Consider the following 13,717-nt stretch of genomic DNA (forward strand, 5'->3'; position numbering starts at 1 on the left):
AAATTAAGATCCTCCTCAAGCTCAAAGCAAACCACAAAGTAATCATTGACCAAATCAACCAGTTTCCACCCTTCATTTAGGCTCCACTTTTGTTGAAGTCGAGCATGGAGATAGTTGTAGGTATGCGATCTCCCAAGGAGTTTGATAATAAGAGCATTCTGCCAAGGTCTGCAGAGACGATCCATGGCGCGATCCAACAACTGGATGCACGGCCCACGATCACCACAAGAAATAGTCACATCCTCATTTGTCATTCAAACCCTCATATTCTGCCTCTAAAGAATTAACATCAATTCCAACATTTCGAACCAGATTTACCTTATTCATGAGCTTATCCTTGAAGCTCTCAAAACCATAAGCCCATTTGGGTAGCCTCATTTCCGCAGATGGCAGCACAGCCAGATTGGGCTCAGACATCATCTCACTATCCACACCCCCAACGTCCGCTGCGCGACTCCGCTTGGGTACCCTATAATCCTTGAGAAAAACTCCAGGCGAGCCTTTCTCCATGGAGAAACAACACCCAAAACCACAATCAACAGCAGAAAACTCTCAGATCTACACCGGGAAACTACCTTAGATGGCAGTTCCCAGACGGCAGCGATGGAAATGAAAACTCAGAAAATTGGGCTCGTGTGTGTCAAAAAATCAATGACCTGCCTTAGTAATTTCAATGACCTCATATGATTTTTCAGTCTCAGGGAAATGTGATGTTCTTTTTAATATAATAGCTTGCAGGCATCATATATTTACAAATTAGAAACGGCCTACTGGCCAACCCAAGATGCAAGTGCAGATCTAATTCATTAACACAAAACAGGCGTGTGCCAATTATCAAGAAAATCTGCGGGATCTTCATATCATAGTAGTTATTTACATTGAATCCAAAGTATCTTAAAAGGCCTATAAACCCAACAAACAAAAAAAGTAAATTCAAAGGCTCAACTTGCAAGTTCGAAGCCATCACAGGTGAGGGATATACATGCAATGACAGGCATTTGCCGCATGGGTTGATAGAATTAATAAAACTGGAGAAAATTTTACACCGCCAACCTTGCAATGCAAGGTACCTTCAGCATCTGGTAAATAGTTTCAGCGGTGCACAAAGCTGTTCCAGAACAGACTCCTTTCCAGTTCTGAGATGACACTATATTTCATATGCTTCATGTAGCTAACTCCAATTTTCTGTCACGTGGCACAAGATTTGATTGTGTCCTCGTTGCAGCTCTGCCTGTTAACATATATGATTTACAGCCGTTTAAAGTGATTATTTGTCTTATTGGGCATTCAAAAACCACAAGAACATGGAAAATTCATGTAGGAAAGAGGACATAATCAAGGGATCAAGAGGGATCTAAAAAGGGGGACTTGGGGGACAGGAAGTTGATACAAAAAAGTTTTTATACGCATCTGCGCATCATGTGGGCAGAAAGTTATTTCATTTGCATATTTGTACAAAACAGAAACAAGCACATATAGTACAGGTTAATTTCTGCAATTCACAAAAAACTCAACAACAAAAAATCCACAAAAAGAGAAAACACATCATTAAGTCAACAAAAACCGTACACGTGATTGTAGATAGATAGACCACATGAACTCACAAACATTTATCACTTTCCATCTCCCAAAAAGAAATATTGATACATGCATGCATGTGCATGCATTAAACAGACAAGATCAGAACTGACCTTCCTCTTTCTCTGTTTTCCTCCTGTTAGACCAAAGAAGCCGAATTGGAGTTCCCAGAAACCCAGCATCTGAACGCAGTTGCTTCTCCATATAACGGCGGTACGTCTCTGGGAAAAGTTTTGCATCATTGACAAAGAACACAAATGTTGGTGGCCTTATAGCTGCCTGCAAATGAATACAAATTAATGCACATAATTGTCATGTTCATAAAATATATATATATATATATATATATATATATATATATATATACTGGTTTGTAGTCAATCACATGCAAGTTTGAAAGAACAGATACTGTCCTCAGGATAGGCACGCATGGAATATAGTTAATAAAGTCAATTTTTAGCACTGAATCATCTAAAACCTAATTGCAGTTGAAAACGATACTTTTCCAGGTCTTAACAGATCATGCTTTCTGTTCATAACAAGAAAAAATATCAAAATTTCGTTGACACTAGCATCCAAAGTTTGCGAGGGTGTCACTTGCCAGGAGTATGATCAACAAGAATGCAAGAGATATATTAATCACCCAAAAAACATAAAATGCATCCTACATAAAACAAGAACCTGAGTGCAGTAATAAATGCGCCCTCTTTTGCCACCTCGTGTCCTTGGTGGTGATTTAAAAGCTAGTGCCTCCTGTACAACTTGATTTACTACAGAAGTACTAAGCCTTCTTGATCTTTCTTTCTCAACTGTGCTAGCAGCAATGATAATCCTAAAACCAAAGACAATAATACCATTAATGTAGCCCACGGCCAACATATCTGCAATATGAAAACAAATTCTTGGCATATACAGATGTTTTCTATCAAGGATAGCATACAATACTAAGACCTTAAATTCCTTGAAACTTCAAACCATTAAAATTATGCATAGGATTCTTGTGAAACTCCATTTGTAACCTGTATAGTGTTTTACTGATACAGGACACTGTATACAAGAATGTATATAACTCATAAACTGAAAACCGAAATTACAAACTGGTTTAAGCCTAAAGTCCATAGGGAATAATCCTGTTAAATTTCAGAAAGACGGGTCAGCAGCGGCAAATTACCAGCAACACTGATATTGTCCCCAACTTAACCACCTATAAAGCCTAGTAGGTGTTCGGGTATATCAAAAAAGGCCTCGGTGCTATTAGTAGTGGAACCATTCATTATATGTTGTATTTTATTTAGTCAATTTTCCAATTGTGAGACTTTATACCCTTCAACAGAAAACTACCACCATCTGCGTTTTACATCATGCAACTTCTTTCTGTAGGGACAAGTATAGGTTATATATACAACTATGATATCATACATAATTTAGGCTGACCTATCTTAACAAGAATCTAAAGCTTAACAAACATCTATTAGAAGATGGAGCAACATCAAACTAAATTCAAATATAACCCATCACATCCATCATATTGACAACAAATTGAAAACTTCTTCCAGTTAAAGGTGCTCCTATCTTTTATCTTGTGGTGTGAATAGAGAATAAGGGTTTCTTCACATACATGAAGTTAGGTAAAGACTGCAGTTGTTAAGCTATAAAAGAGATGATGTTAACAGAAAACATACTTGTCAACACTTTGACCAGCTATTGCAGTTGAATATACAATAGGTGCCCAACCAAGAACACGAAGCTTTTCCCTAACATCCTGCTCATAGTATGTTGCAGTCTGCTGGTTTTTATTTGGTATGGTATCCCATTTGTTTACAACTATCAGGCAGCCTTTACCTTCTCTTTCTATCCTTTCAGCAATCTTGCAATCCTAAGAGATACACAAGAAATATACATGTGGAAAAGAAAACATCTCATTAATCAAAATTACAAGATGCCATTGCTTAAAGAAATTTCGAGACGCATATTATACGATCAAAGCCTAAAAAAATGTCTTGGAAGAAAAAAAAAAAAAAAAGAGGCTAAGTTTTCACTATTACTCATTCTTCTATAAGTTATTAGATAATAAACTATAAACTAAATACTAGAAATATGAATATCTTTAGCATCAAAGAGCTTTCATAAGAACTGGACCACATATATATAGTTGAAAGTTTTCTAAAACATGACAACTTTTTTTGCTATCTTTTCAGTGAAGTATATCCAAATTGAATAGCTCGAAAACTATCTGACCACTGATCCTTGTGTCTTAATTATTTTTCATTTCAAAAAGAGATTTCTCCTTGTTTAAGGGTACATAATTTGAAACTAAACAAATGGCTCGCATTCAGGGAAAGACATTATCGCAAAATTTTGTTCATTGAAACTTATTTTAAAACCTGAAAGATAAAACTGAAAAACTAACAGATGCCAACAAGACACACAAAACACTCAATTTTGCTCGTTAAGCATTTCAAGAAAACCTCCAAACGTACAATAGACATTCTATTTCTGTTCATATTATGCATGCATGAGACTGACTTTCAAGTCTGCAAGGACCTGCTAGGGTATGGAGAGGAATGTTAGGCCGTTTACACTGTATTGTGTTTTAAATATTATTAAAAGAAACAACGAAACTTACGAAATCTAGAACATGGAGGAAAAGATAAATAATTAACATACAACCAAAACATCCATAAAGTTATATCATGACTTATTTTAAGAAGTTTCTCCACATTAACTCGTATTGTAATTTTTTTCTCTTTTTGGTAGTGTGATAACATTTTCTGTTTAGCTTATATGTGATACTATTTTGTGTTCATATAAAAATACATGTAATACATATAGAGACATACATTTATATACTTATATATATGTCCTATCCAATAAGATAGTTTTTCTCTTAAATGGATGTCCGGATTGTTTAGCATGTGGACCCCAATGTTTGCACCTGTGTTTCATTATAAAAAATGATTTCAAGATGTATACTTCCACAGCACCGACTGGATGTTTTTATATAGCAGTGTAGTGGCTTGATTTGGTAGCATATATGATGCAGGGACATTCTGAAGAATCATTGGGATCCGAATACTAAACAATCCGGACACCTGGATAAGAGAAAGACTCTTTAATAGGAATCAGAACTGTTCATTATATTCAAGCTTTTAAAAAGGGAGCTGATTTTCCCACTCCTCTTTTGTCCACTTACACTCCCTTTTTTGTTATAGTAAAAATTAATAAAAAACAAAAGGGTGTGTAAGTGGACAAAAGGGGAGTGGGAAAATCAGCACCCTTAAAAAATATCCAATCTAGTTTGTTTTACCCTGCGCACATGAAGGCAGAAAACTGTGGGCATGTTCTTCAGATCTTTATAGAAAGGATAACTCAAAAAGAATGTTACCTGTTCTGTGATACAAGCCAGGGCCTCAATTACAAGAGCCACAACATCAGAACGACGAATGGCACGAAACGCTCGATTTACCGATAAAGCCTCTGTCATGCTACCTGATGAAGCAACGACTGCTCTTCTTCTGATTCCAGCAGTATCAATTAGCCGGAACTTCTGCAAAACCAAAAAAAAAAAGTAGAATGATATAAAGGATTACTGATCTAACAGTTGTGCACTAATATCATAAGCTGGTAAACTAACAATAGTTATAGGATCCCATCTAAGATGGCATATGAGTAGACCCGAACCAAACTATTGCTTGTTCGAGCTCGGCTTATACTTGAACTTGCCTAAACAGCCTCAAGATTTGCCTCAACGAAACTTCCCAGGATTGATGATGCAGAACCATCCCAGGATTGATGATGCAGAACCAATAGGGGAAGGAGAAAGAGAGAGAAGAAGCGAAAGATAAGGGGAAGGAGAAAGAGAGAGAAGAAGCGAAAGATAAGGGAAAGGACGTTAAGAGGAGAAGAGCAATAGCCAGGCAAATAGGATTTGAATATTTCATAAGTCAAGTATATTAACAAAGAGTCAGACCCTAGCCCACCTTTCTACCTAAACTATTAGAAAATCTCCAAGTGTCTTTAACAAATAGAATAAAAAGCCAGGATAGAAGCACACAAACAGAGAGATGAAAATAAACAATCAAACTTAAGCAATTTGATCTTGAATAACTTGCAAGTGGCACAGTTCTTTTGTAAGCCCAATTCCAAGATTCAGTCGATAAAATCGGCACTTGAATTTCAATTTTGGTAAAAGATGAATAGTGGAAAGTAAGAATAGCTTGAGGTAAATGAACTTCTTAGGCTAGACATGATGGTTTTGTGATGTAGAACAGCCCGTAGGTTTAGAGTAAACAGCCCTTAAGGTTAGAGAACGCTTGAGCAATAGAACAGAGAAGAAATAAGGGATCGAGGAGAAGAATTAGAGATCGAAGAGACGAAGGGAAAGGGAAGGAATCAGAGAGTTTAAAGCAAGGAAGTTTATCATTAATCAAGTCTGCCTTAAAAGATTACAAACAACTCTATTTATAGAGGTAAAACCCTTTTTAATCTAGCTTGAGGTAAATGAACTTCTTAGGAAAACAAATTAAACTAATAAGAGATAGGAAAACTAATCCAAGTAGAATTAGGAAAACTAATAATATGCATTCTGCATCATTTTGTCTCAAGATACAAGTTAACCATCAAACTTTTCATCATTGATTTCACTAGAAATTCTCTTCGTATTCCTAGGCAGAATTATACATAGAGGAAATTTTTATAAAAGCTCCATTTAAAGAGTGGATGAATACTATTGTGAAAAGCACCTGATCTGAAGTGCTTTTTATGATTCTTCAGTTTCATACTAATAACACAGTAGATTCACGTAGAACATTTTGTGTAATAACTGCCAGCAATATGTGGTATAATAGAATAGAATGTATGACTGTAATCCAATCAAACCTGTCCATCTGGTCCAATAAATTCAATATCAATTGCATCACGGGTAGTTCCACTGACTGGGCTAACAATTGTCCTGTCCTCCCCAACCAAAGCATTCAAAATGCTACTTTTACCAACATTTGGTCGGCCAACAATCGCAATTGCAGGAACATAATCTTCTTGTTCAGCAAAATCTTCTGGATCCTATATATATAAGCATAGAAAAATATGTCATAAAGAAACGACAATATTCATAGAACAGGGCAACAACATGCCATGTTGGGCTTAAGAAATTACTAGAAGCACCAGATTTTTTATACTAAGGACTAAGAAGCATGGAGAGATTCTAATATTGAACTGAAAGTTCACTAACAAGCTCAAAATGAACAGCTTTCTTCCTACAAGTGCTACTTCAAAAGTGAGTAACAGATGGCAAAATTAAGTCAATTGCCAATTAAACTCCAGTATTCAACAAAAGGCAGTTAAATTTGAAGAATGATATAACCTAAAAAAAATTCTGTGATTACAAACCTCAATATTTTTCAGCCCTGAACACACAAGATCAAGAAGCTCTCCAGTTCCAGTTCCAGATATAGCAGATATAGGAAGTGGTGAAAACCTGGTCAACCAACCAAAAAGCATTATGTACATTAACATAAGGATACTACATTTTTATGTATCCACTAGATCCAAAACTTAAAATGTGCCTATGTGTACCATCATTGTGGATTGTAAATATTAACACTAACGAAAAGAAACAACCCTAATGAGAAACTCAGACATTCTATCCTCCCCAAGTATCAGATTTCGGAAATCAATTTTAAGCTGAGCTAAGTATTGTTAATGCCAAGCTAAAAACAAACAAATCACAAACAAAAAACATAATACAGAGGAGTAAACTTCCTATATTTCTAATCCATCTTAAATGCCAGAGTCAACCTAAGTCATAAAAGAATATCTTCGTAAAAGCAAGAAGACACTCTGCAGTCATTTAGTAACAGAAACATTCTCTTCAGAGTGAAACATAACAATTTTTTTTTTTTTTTGTTCACGGAAATAAAAGTCAACATCCTTAATAAGGAGGGCACACTCTCAGGGGCAGCAAATAATAAAAGAGGCTTCAGCTGAGGTAGGAGAGACACTATAATTAGATTAAAAAAGACAAAGCTAGGTGGAAATAAGAAATCCACAGGTATAACTCTTTTTCTGATAAGAAATCCACAGGTACAATTCTGAACTTATATCATTTATGATGAAAGTTGTCAATAACATTGTTGCTTTGATTATATGCTTAATTGGTCTGTTTTGGTGTCTTGTCTAAGTTGCTAACAATGCATCAGGTCAGATGTCGGAACAATAAAACGAAGTTATCCTAGAATTGGCTTTCTTTGTCCTTTATGAAAACAGTTCATGTTTACAAGCCTAATTAGATAATAAATAGACTAGAAAGGCTTGAAACCTGGGACATATGTTGAAAAAATTGTTCCTTTGATTATAATTGCCTTATTTTTCTGTTTTATTGTCTTGTCGAAGTTGGTATTAAAGCAGGGCTAAATTGGAACTATTACCAGGCTGTAAGGATGAATAGCATATTTAAACACAACAAAAAGAAAGTGTGTATACCCCTATGATAATGCTACCAGGCATCACCGAGGACAACATAACACATATAACCCACACAAAGGAGGTAGAATAAGATGGAAAGAAGAATTTACTATCTAATACTTTGTTTATTCTGGATTGAACAAAACAGGATATAACCCATAAGTTCATTAGACAAACATGTTTGTTTTTTTGGGTCGATCATTAGACTAGCAGAGATGCATTACTATTTATCAGTTTTTAACAGAAAATTAATGCTACTGATCTAAGACCAGAGCCCTTTTGTCAAAAATTTAGTAAAAACAGATAATAGTTGATCTCACCCTAACGACCAAAACTCTGATGCTTGCATGATCCCTTTACGTGGAGATTCACACTTGTTAACTGCAAGAATGATGTACTTATCTGAGTAGTTCTTACGTAGCCAATCTGAAATTTCCTCATCTGCTGCAGTTAGACCTGCCTGTTTATCACTGTCAATACTATATATTGTTATCTTTACAATTCTAAACCCAGGCACCTTTTTCACCAAAGTATTTGTTAATATAAAACCTCCAAATATGCACTTTTATGAACTCATATCATTTATCCACATGGTGAAAATTAGTGTCAAAATAAGATGGCTATTATTGTAAATCAATTGGAAACAAATCTTTACAGAAATTATGGAATGACACTACTCCACCTCATGACCAGTTTTTGACAACTTCTATTATTCCTGGTAGAAATCCATTTTATCTTAGAAGAAACACAAACTTTATTTTTCTTAAAGACCTGGAAGAAAAGTAAAAGTAGCATGGACAAGAATCTGTCATAACCAGATTGATACCACTCAGCAAAAACACATCACATTCAATTCAAAAGTCCCACCAATCAAATGAACTGCCCTAAAGACATATTTCTAAAATGCTTTTACAAAGATGCGCAAAACAAAGCTAAAAATTTAATGCTATCTGAAATTAGATGCAGTTCACCTTACTATCATAAACTTATATGTGTTTCAATATTGTGTACACTTATACCATTGTACAATTTCAGTGATACAATTTTGTTTAAAATTTCTAATATTTAACATATGTTTTTCGGCTTTGAAAGTTTTGAAAATATCAGTATCTAAATATGTGTGTATATATATATATGTGTGTGTGTGTGTGTGTGTGTGTGTGTGTAATTATCACAGTTATCGCTTCAGAGGTATTTATGTAATTATTTTTCATTAATTAATATGGCCTGTTGCAAGTATATAAATATGTGTATATATATAGTTACATGTTCTTGTTACTTAATACTACCCTCTCCAAAAGTGTATAGATCACTTTGGGGCTAACACTAAATTTTTAATAACTTTCCAAATTAATTTGGGCCTAAGAAATTTTGCTTTAATGTGTCTTATTGGGCCACCAAAACAATATATAGAAGCAGCATGACTAATGTTACTAATGCAACATTTGCATCTTCAGAAAACCAATAATGTATAAGCGTATTGCAGGCTAGAAGCTCATATTTTCCTTACACATACCAGCCCAAAGCAGGCAAAAGAGGCACATTGCAGTGGTCCCACAAGTATTTACCAAAAACTATACCTTGCCATCAACAAGGAATACAATGACAGATGATTCTTCAACAGCTGCAGTAGCTTGCTTCTCTATCATCGAAGGGATCCTGGCAACAGCTGCCTCCCTGGAGGCAAGTGGAATTCCATCCATACCAATGGTTGTCGAAATAGCTAATTCTTCCATGACACTAGCCTGGGACTTCGAAACTGTAAGAACACCACCAGTATCCACCACCATAAATTCATGATCTCCCCAAAGGATCTACCATAAAGGCGATCCCTAGTAACCCCAGGTTCATCAACTACAATTGCCTTGTTCCCCTGCAATACATAAAAATGAATAAAAATACAAAGAAACAAAGAAGAAGTCAACTTACAGAATTAAAAGCATTGATATAGTTACATTTGGAAGCTTGAAATTGTATATTCAGTATCAAAACGTATTGAAACTAAACAGAAAACAGAAGACCAGATTCTGCTTAAGTACTGAGACAAGGTGATTAAATAATGCTGATTTACCAACATTTGGTCTTCCAACAATTGCTACCGTTGGAAGAAGATGGTCAGGGATATGCAAATGAAATTTGAATGGTTTAGCGACTATGAATCTTCTCTATTTTTCCTCCACTCAGAAAATAAATAAATAAATAAAGGAAAAAGAAAAAGAAAGAGAGCCCGAAACTTACATTATTTGAAAAGAACAGTCTGATTGCATTATAGAAATCAACAAAACACTTAGCAAAAACCACAAAAAAGGAAAGACAAACAGTAAAAATGCTCCACAATTATAAGATAAACAGAATTGAGGAAATATGCAAAGACCGCACACTTGAAGAGTAACAAGTGAGTATTTTTTAGGAATTGCCACCGATTTATGTCTAGTTATGATTTGCAATCTACAACATAGCATTTTTATCAATTCCTAAGATCAAGGGCCTGAGGTCCTAAGTGGTAAAGAAAACGATAACCACTATAATATGAAGATCTTGAATTCATTTACATTAGTCTTGGTCATGCATGGAGATCATGGGCGGCCCAAGCATCTGTTATAAGTTTCAACCAACAGTTATCTCTTTCTTACCATCCCTTATAATGATTTTAATTTTCCTAAAGAACTTGAAAAGCACAATTATGCTTTATGGTTCTGATACCTCATTATTAAAAGCGCCAAATTCCTAGAAAGATACCAATCCCATTATCCTCAGACATAGCTCTCACTACTTTCTCATAAAAACTATGAAAATGACCATGATAAGACGCTTACTTACACTTTTAACTGTACTTTTATGCCTCCTCTGCTTTCGACCAACTTCCTCTTGGGAATCCTTCTCATCTTCTGAAACCATCAGATGACGGATAAGTAGTCATCATACACAACCAAATGACAAAGGACACATTGATAACTTGGTCGTCAATAATGCCCAAACAAAATGGGCAACAAAACTAAAGTTAAATTATTTTTATCAAATGTGGAAAAACCTGACGGAAAATCCTTAAAAAAGAAAAATAAACGTTGAAAAAGTTAATGCAGCCTTATTTCTTTTTTAATTTTTTGGAAAAAGTCAGCAGCTTTCAGAATAGTTGGGTGAAATTATGAATAGGGTTCGTCAGATACAATAAAAATCAGCTATTTCCCCCAACTTTAATTGCAATTCAATTTCCAAGAATACCATACCAAGCATCAAAACCATAGTCTAAGGAGCAAATTACAGGCAGAGACAAACGTACCAATTCTGAGCTGGCTGGACAAAGAGGAAGAGAACTCTTGAACCACGTATCGAGCGTCTTCTTCGAGGTCATCGGCGTAGACCATTGATAAATCGTCTACGCCGTCCGACTCATCCACGAGCTCTCCCACTTCTTCTTCCTCTTCTTCTTCTCCGTCTTCTTCTTGGTCATCTGTTATGGAGATATTGAAATCTTTGGTGGAGAAGCGGGAAAGGAAGCGAGGAAGAGAGGGAAGGCAAGTGTGGAGGGAAAGCGAAGGAGCGCGAGGAATTGGAGAAGATAGAGATTTGGGGATTTGAAATGGGGAAGAGAGAAGAGAAAGGGTTTTGGAGAGAGTGGGAGAAGTGGTGATTCCTCTGTAGCACAAGAGCTCAGTCGTCGGAGCTGCCATTGTCTCTGTAAAAGCTTTTTGAGTTTTCTGGGTGGTAGTTTATCCACTTCCGTGCCTGGCTTGCTGGGGTTTATGCTTTTATTATAATTTTCAAATTTACTGCTAAAATTATTCGACCAAAGTTATACGCATAAAATCATTTTTTGTCTTCTAGTTTACCGATATTTCCACTTGGGTCCCTGTAATTTCGATTTTGTAAATTTTACCATTAAATTATCAATATGTCCTCTGTAGTTTACCATAAATCTCACTTTACCTCTTACAATTTAAAAAGGGTCACATTGTCCCGTGCTCACTGTAGACAAAGAAATTTTGGTGAAATAAATTCCATTGGACCAGAAAATAATTAGAGTTCGGTAGATTGAATTGTGAGCCTCATAATTCGCACATGTGGCGTATGACTCATCAAAATCGAATTAGTTGTCAAAAACTGACACGTGGCGACATCCAACGGAGTGCATCAAACGGTTCAAGATGAAGACAAAATTAAGGGAAAGAATCTTCTGTGATTGACTTTGATTTAAATCAAATATTAATCAGATCAATCAATTGAATATAATCTGGTTAAATTGCCAAATTATGAGAATTGATTTAAATCAAATCAAAATCCAACAAAACGGGGTTTTAAATAGGGAAAGTTATTTAGGTCAAGCATCCTACAATAGCTTATAAATAGGAGGCCTCAAGACGAAAGAGGGTCAGAGAAAAAACCTAGCACTCAGAAGAAACAGAAAACTCTCTGCATTCTTCACCCTACTTTAGAAGAGCCACCAAGCACAACAAATACGTGCCGGTTCCTTCACCATAGAAAAATCTCAAACACCAAACAAGTTTCGTGCTACTCGTTTGATCAAAATCAAGTCTCTACGACCCTTGTATCAAACACAAATTTTCTTTAAACACTTTGGAGATCGAATCAGATGATTCAATACAGAGATTGTAACCTTAAATTTCATAAATACAATATTATTTTGTACACGTGTTCTTGTCTTATTAATCGCAGGACATTACGTAGGCAGCTCATGAGACCACTTTGAGTTCAGTCACATAATAAAATAAATTTGGAGTTTCTCATTAATTTGGCACGCCCGGTGGGACCATCTCTGCCTCTCATCTCTTTCTCCAGTTCCAAAATCAATCAACACACAAAAAAACGATGGTTTCCAAGAAGATTCTATCCGTTCCCGCGATGAGAGGCCAAAGCGTGAGCGCCTCTTTCTCAAGCGGAAATTCTGCTGGGGTCGTCACCCGGAGCAAGGCCAAGGCGATATCCGTAACTCAACATGTTACTTCCATACCGACTCAAGCCAAGGCGAAAGATGTTCACCGAAGGCGCGAACCGGTTATCAATTTGGCCTCATTGGGGCAAAAGAAGAATACCTCTCGGGCGGATGAGAGAAACTCTCGGAGTGAAGGGAGGAGTTTTTCGGGTTCAAAGAATTCGAGAGAACGCTCACTCTCACCTGTTTCATATGCTGACTCGAGCACAGGCTCGTACCATGGATCCCCGCCTTACGATCAACAGAAGAAGCTTACCTCGGCATCCGTAGGTGAGTCTTATTCTATGGCTATGCAGGTCATGGTGACGGGAGCTATGTCTATTGAAGAACAGCTGGCCCATATGAGCGAAGCGGTCACCAAACTGACTAAGATGGTCGAGGAGAAGGATGTGCAGATTGCTTCTCTCATTAACAAGTGGGAGACACATCAAGATAAGGAGCCTAGTCAAGACGTGCATAAGAAAGAATCACATCATGAAGCTGAATCCAGCGAGAAAGGATTGGGTCATGAAACAGAGTCGGGTGATAAGTCGCACGGAAAAGGCAACACAGCCTCGGTGGGTTCTTTATCTATCCAACAACTTCAGGACATGATCACGAACACCATCAGGGCTCAATATGGTGGGCCTTCTCAAGATACATTTATCTATTCCAAGCCTTACACCAAAAGGTTAGACAACCTTCGAATGCCAACGGGCTATCAACCCCCAAAGTTCATGCAGTTTG

At 36.4% G+C, this 13,717-nt stretch overlaps 1 protein-coding gene across 1 annotated transcript; it reads right to left on the minus strand.

Annotated features, from left to right (window-relative positions):
- Positions 1 to 791: 791 nt before the first annotated feature.
- LOC117624541 (GTPase Der-like) lies at positions 792 to 11,780 on the minus strand. The gene is given in 13 exon segments (XM_034355847.1): positions 792 to 1,231; positions 1,692 to 1,857; positions 2,260 to 2,410; positions 3,261 to 3,454; positions 4,964 to 5,125; positions 6,457 to 6,639; positions 6,967 to 7,054; positions 8,361 to 8,500; positions 9,621 to 9,850; positions 9,853 to 9,913; positions 10,116 to 10,163; positions 10,861 to 10,928; positions 11,321 to 11,780. Coding segments are annotated over 13 exon segments (1,950 nt in total). The 5' UTR covers positions 11,712 to 11,780; the 3' UTR covers positions 792 to 1,163.
- Between the last annotated feature and the right edge of the window lie 1,937 nt (positions 11,781 to 13,717).

Source organism: Prunus dulcis, chromosome 4, assembly GCF_902201215.1.
Source record: "Prunus dulcis chromosome 4, ALMONDv2, whole genome shotgun sequence".
In the NCBI taxonomy this organism is placed as follows: Eukaryota; Viridiplantae; Streptophyta; class Magnoliopsida; order Rosales; family Rosaceae; genus Prunus; species Prunus dulcis.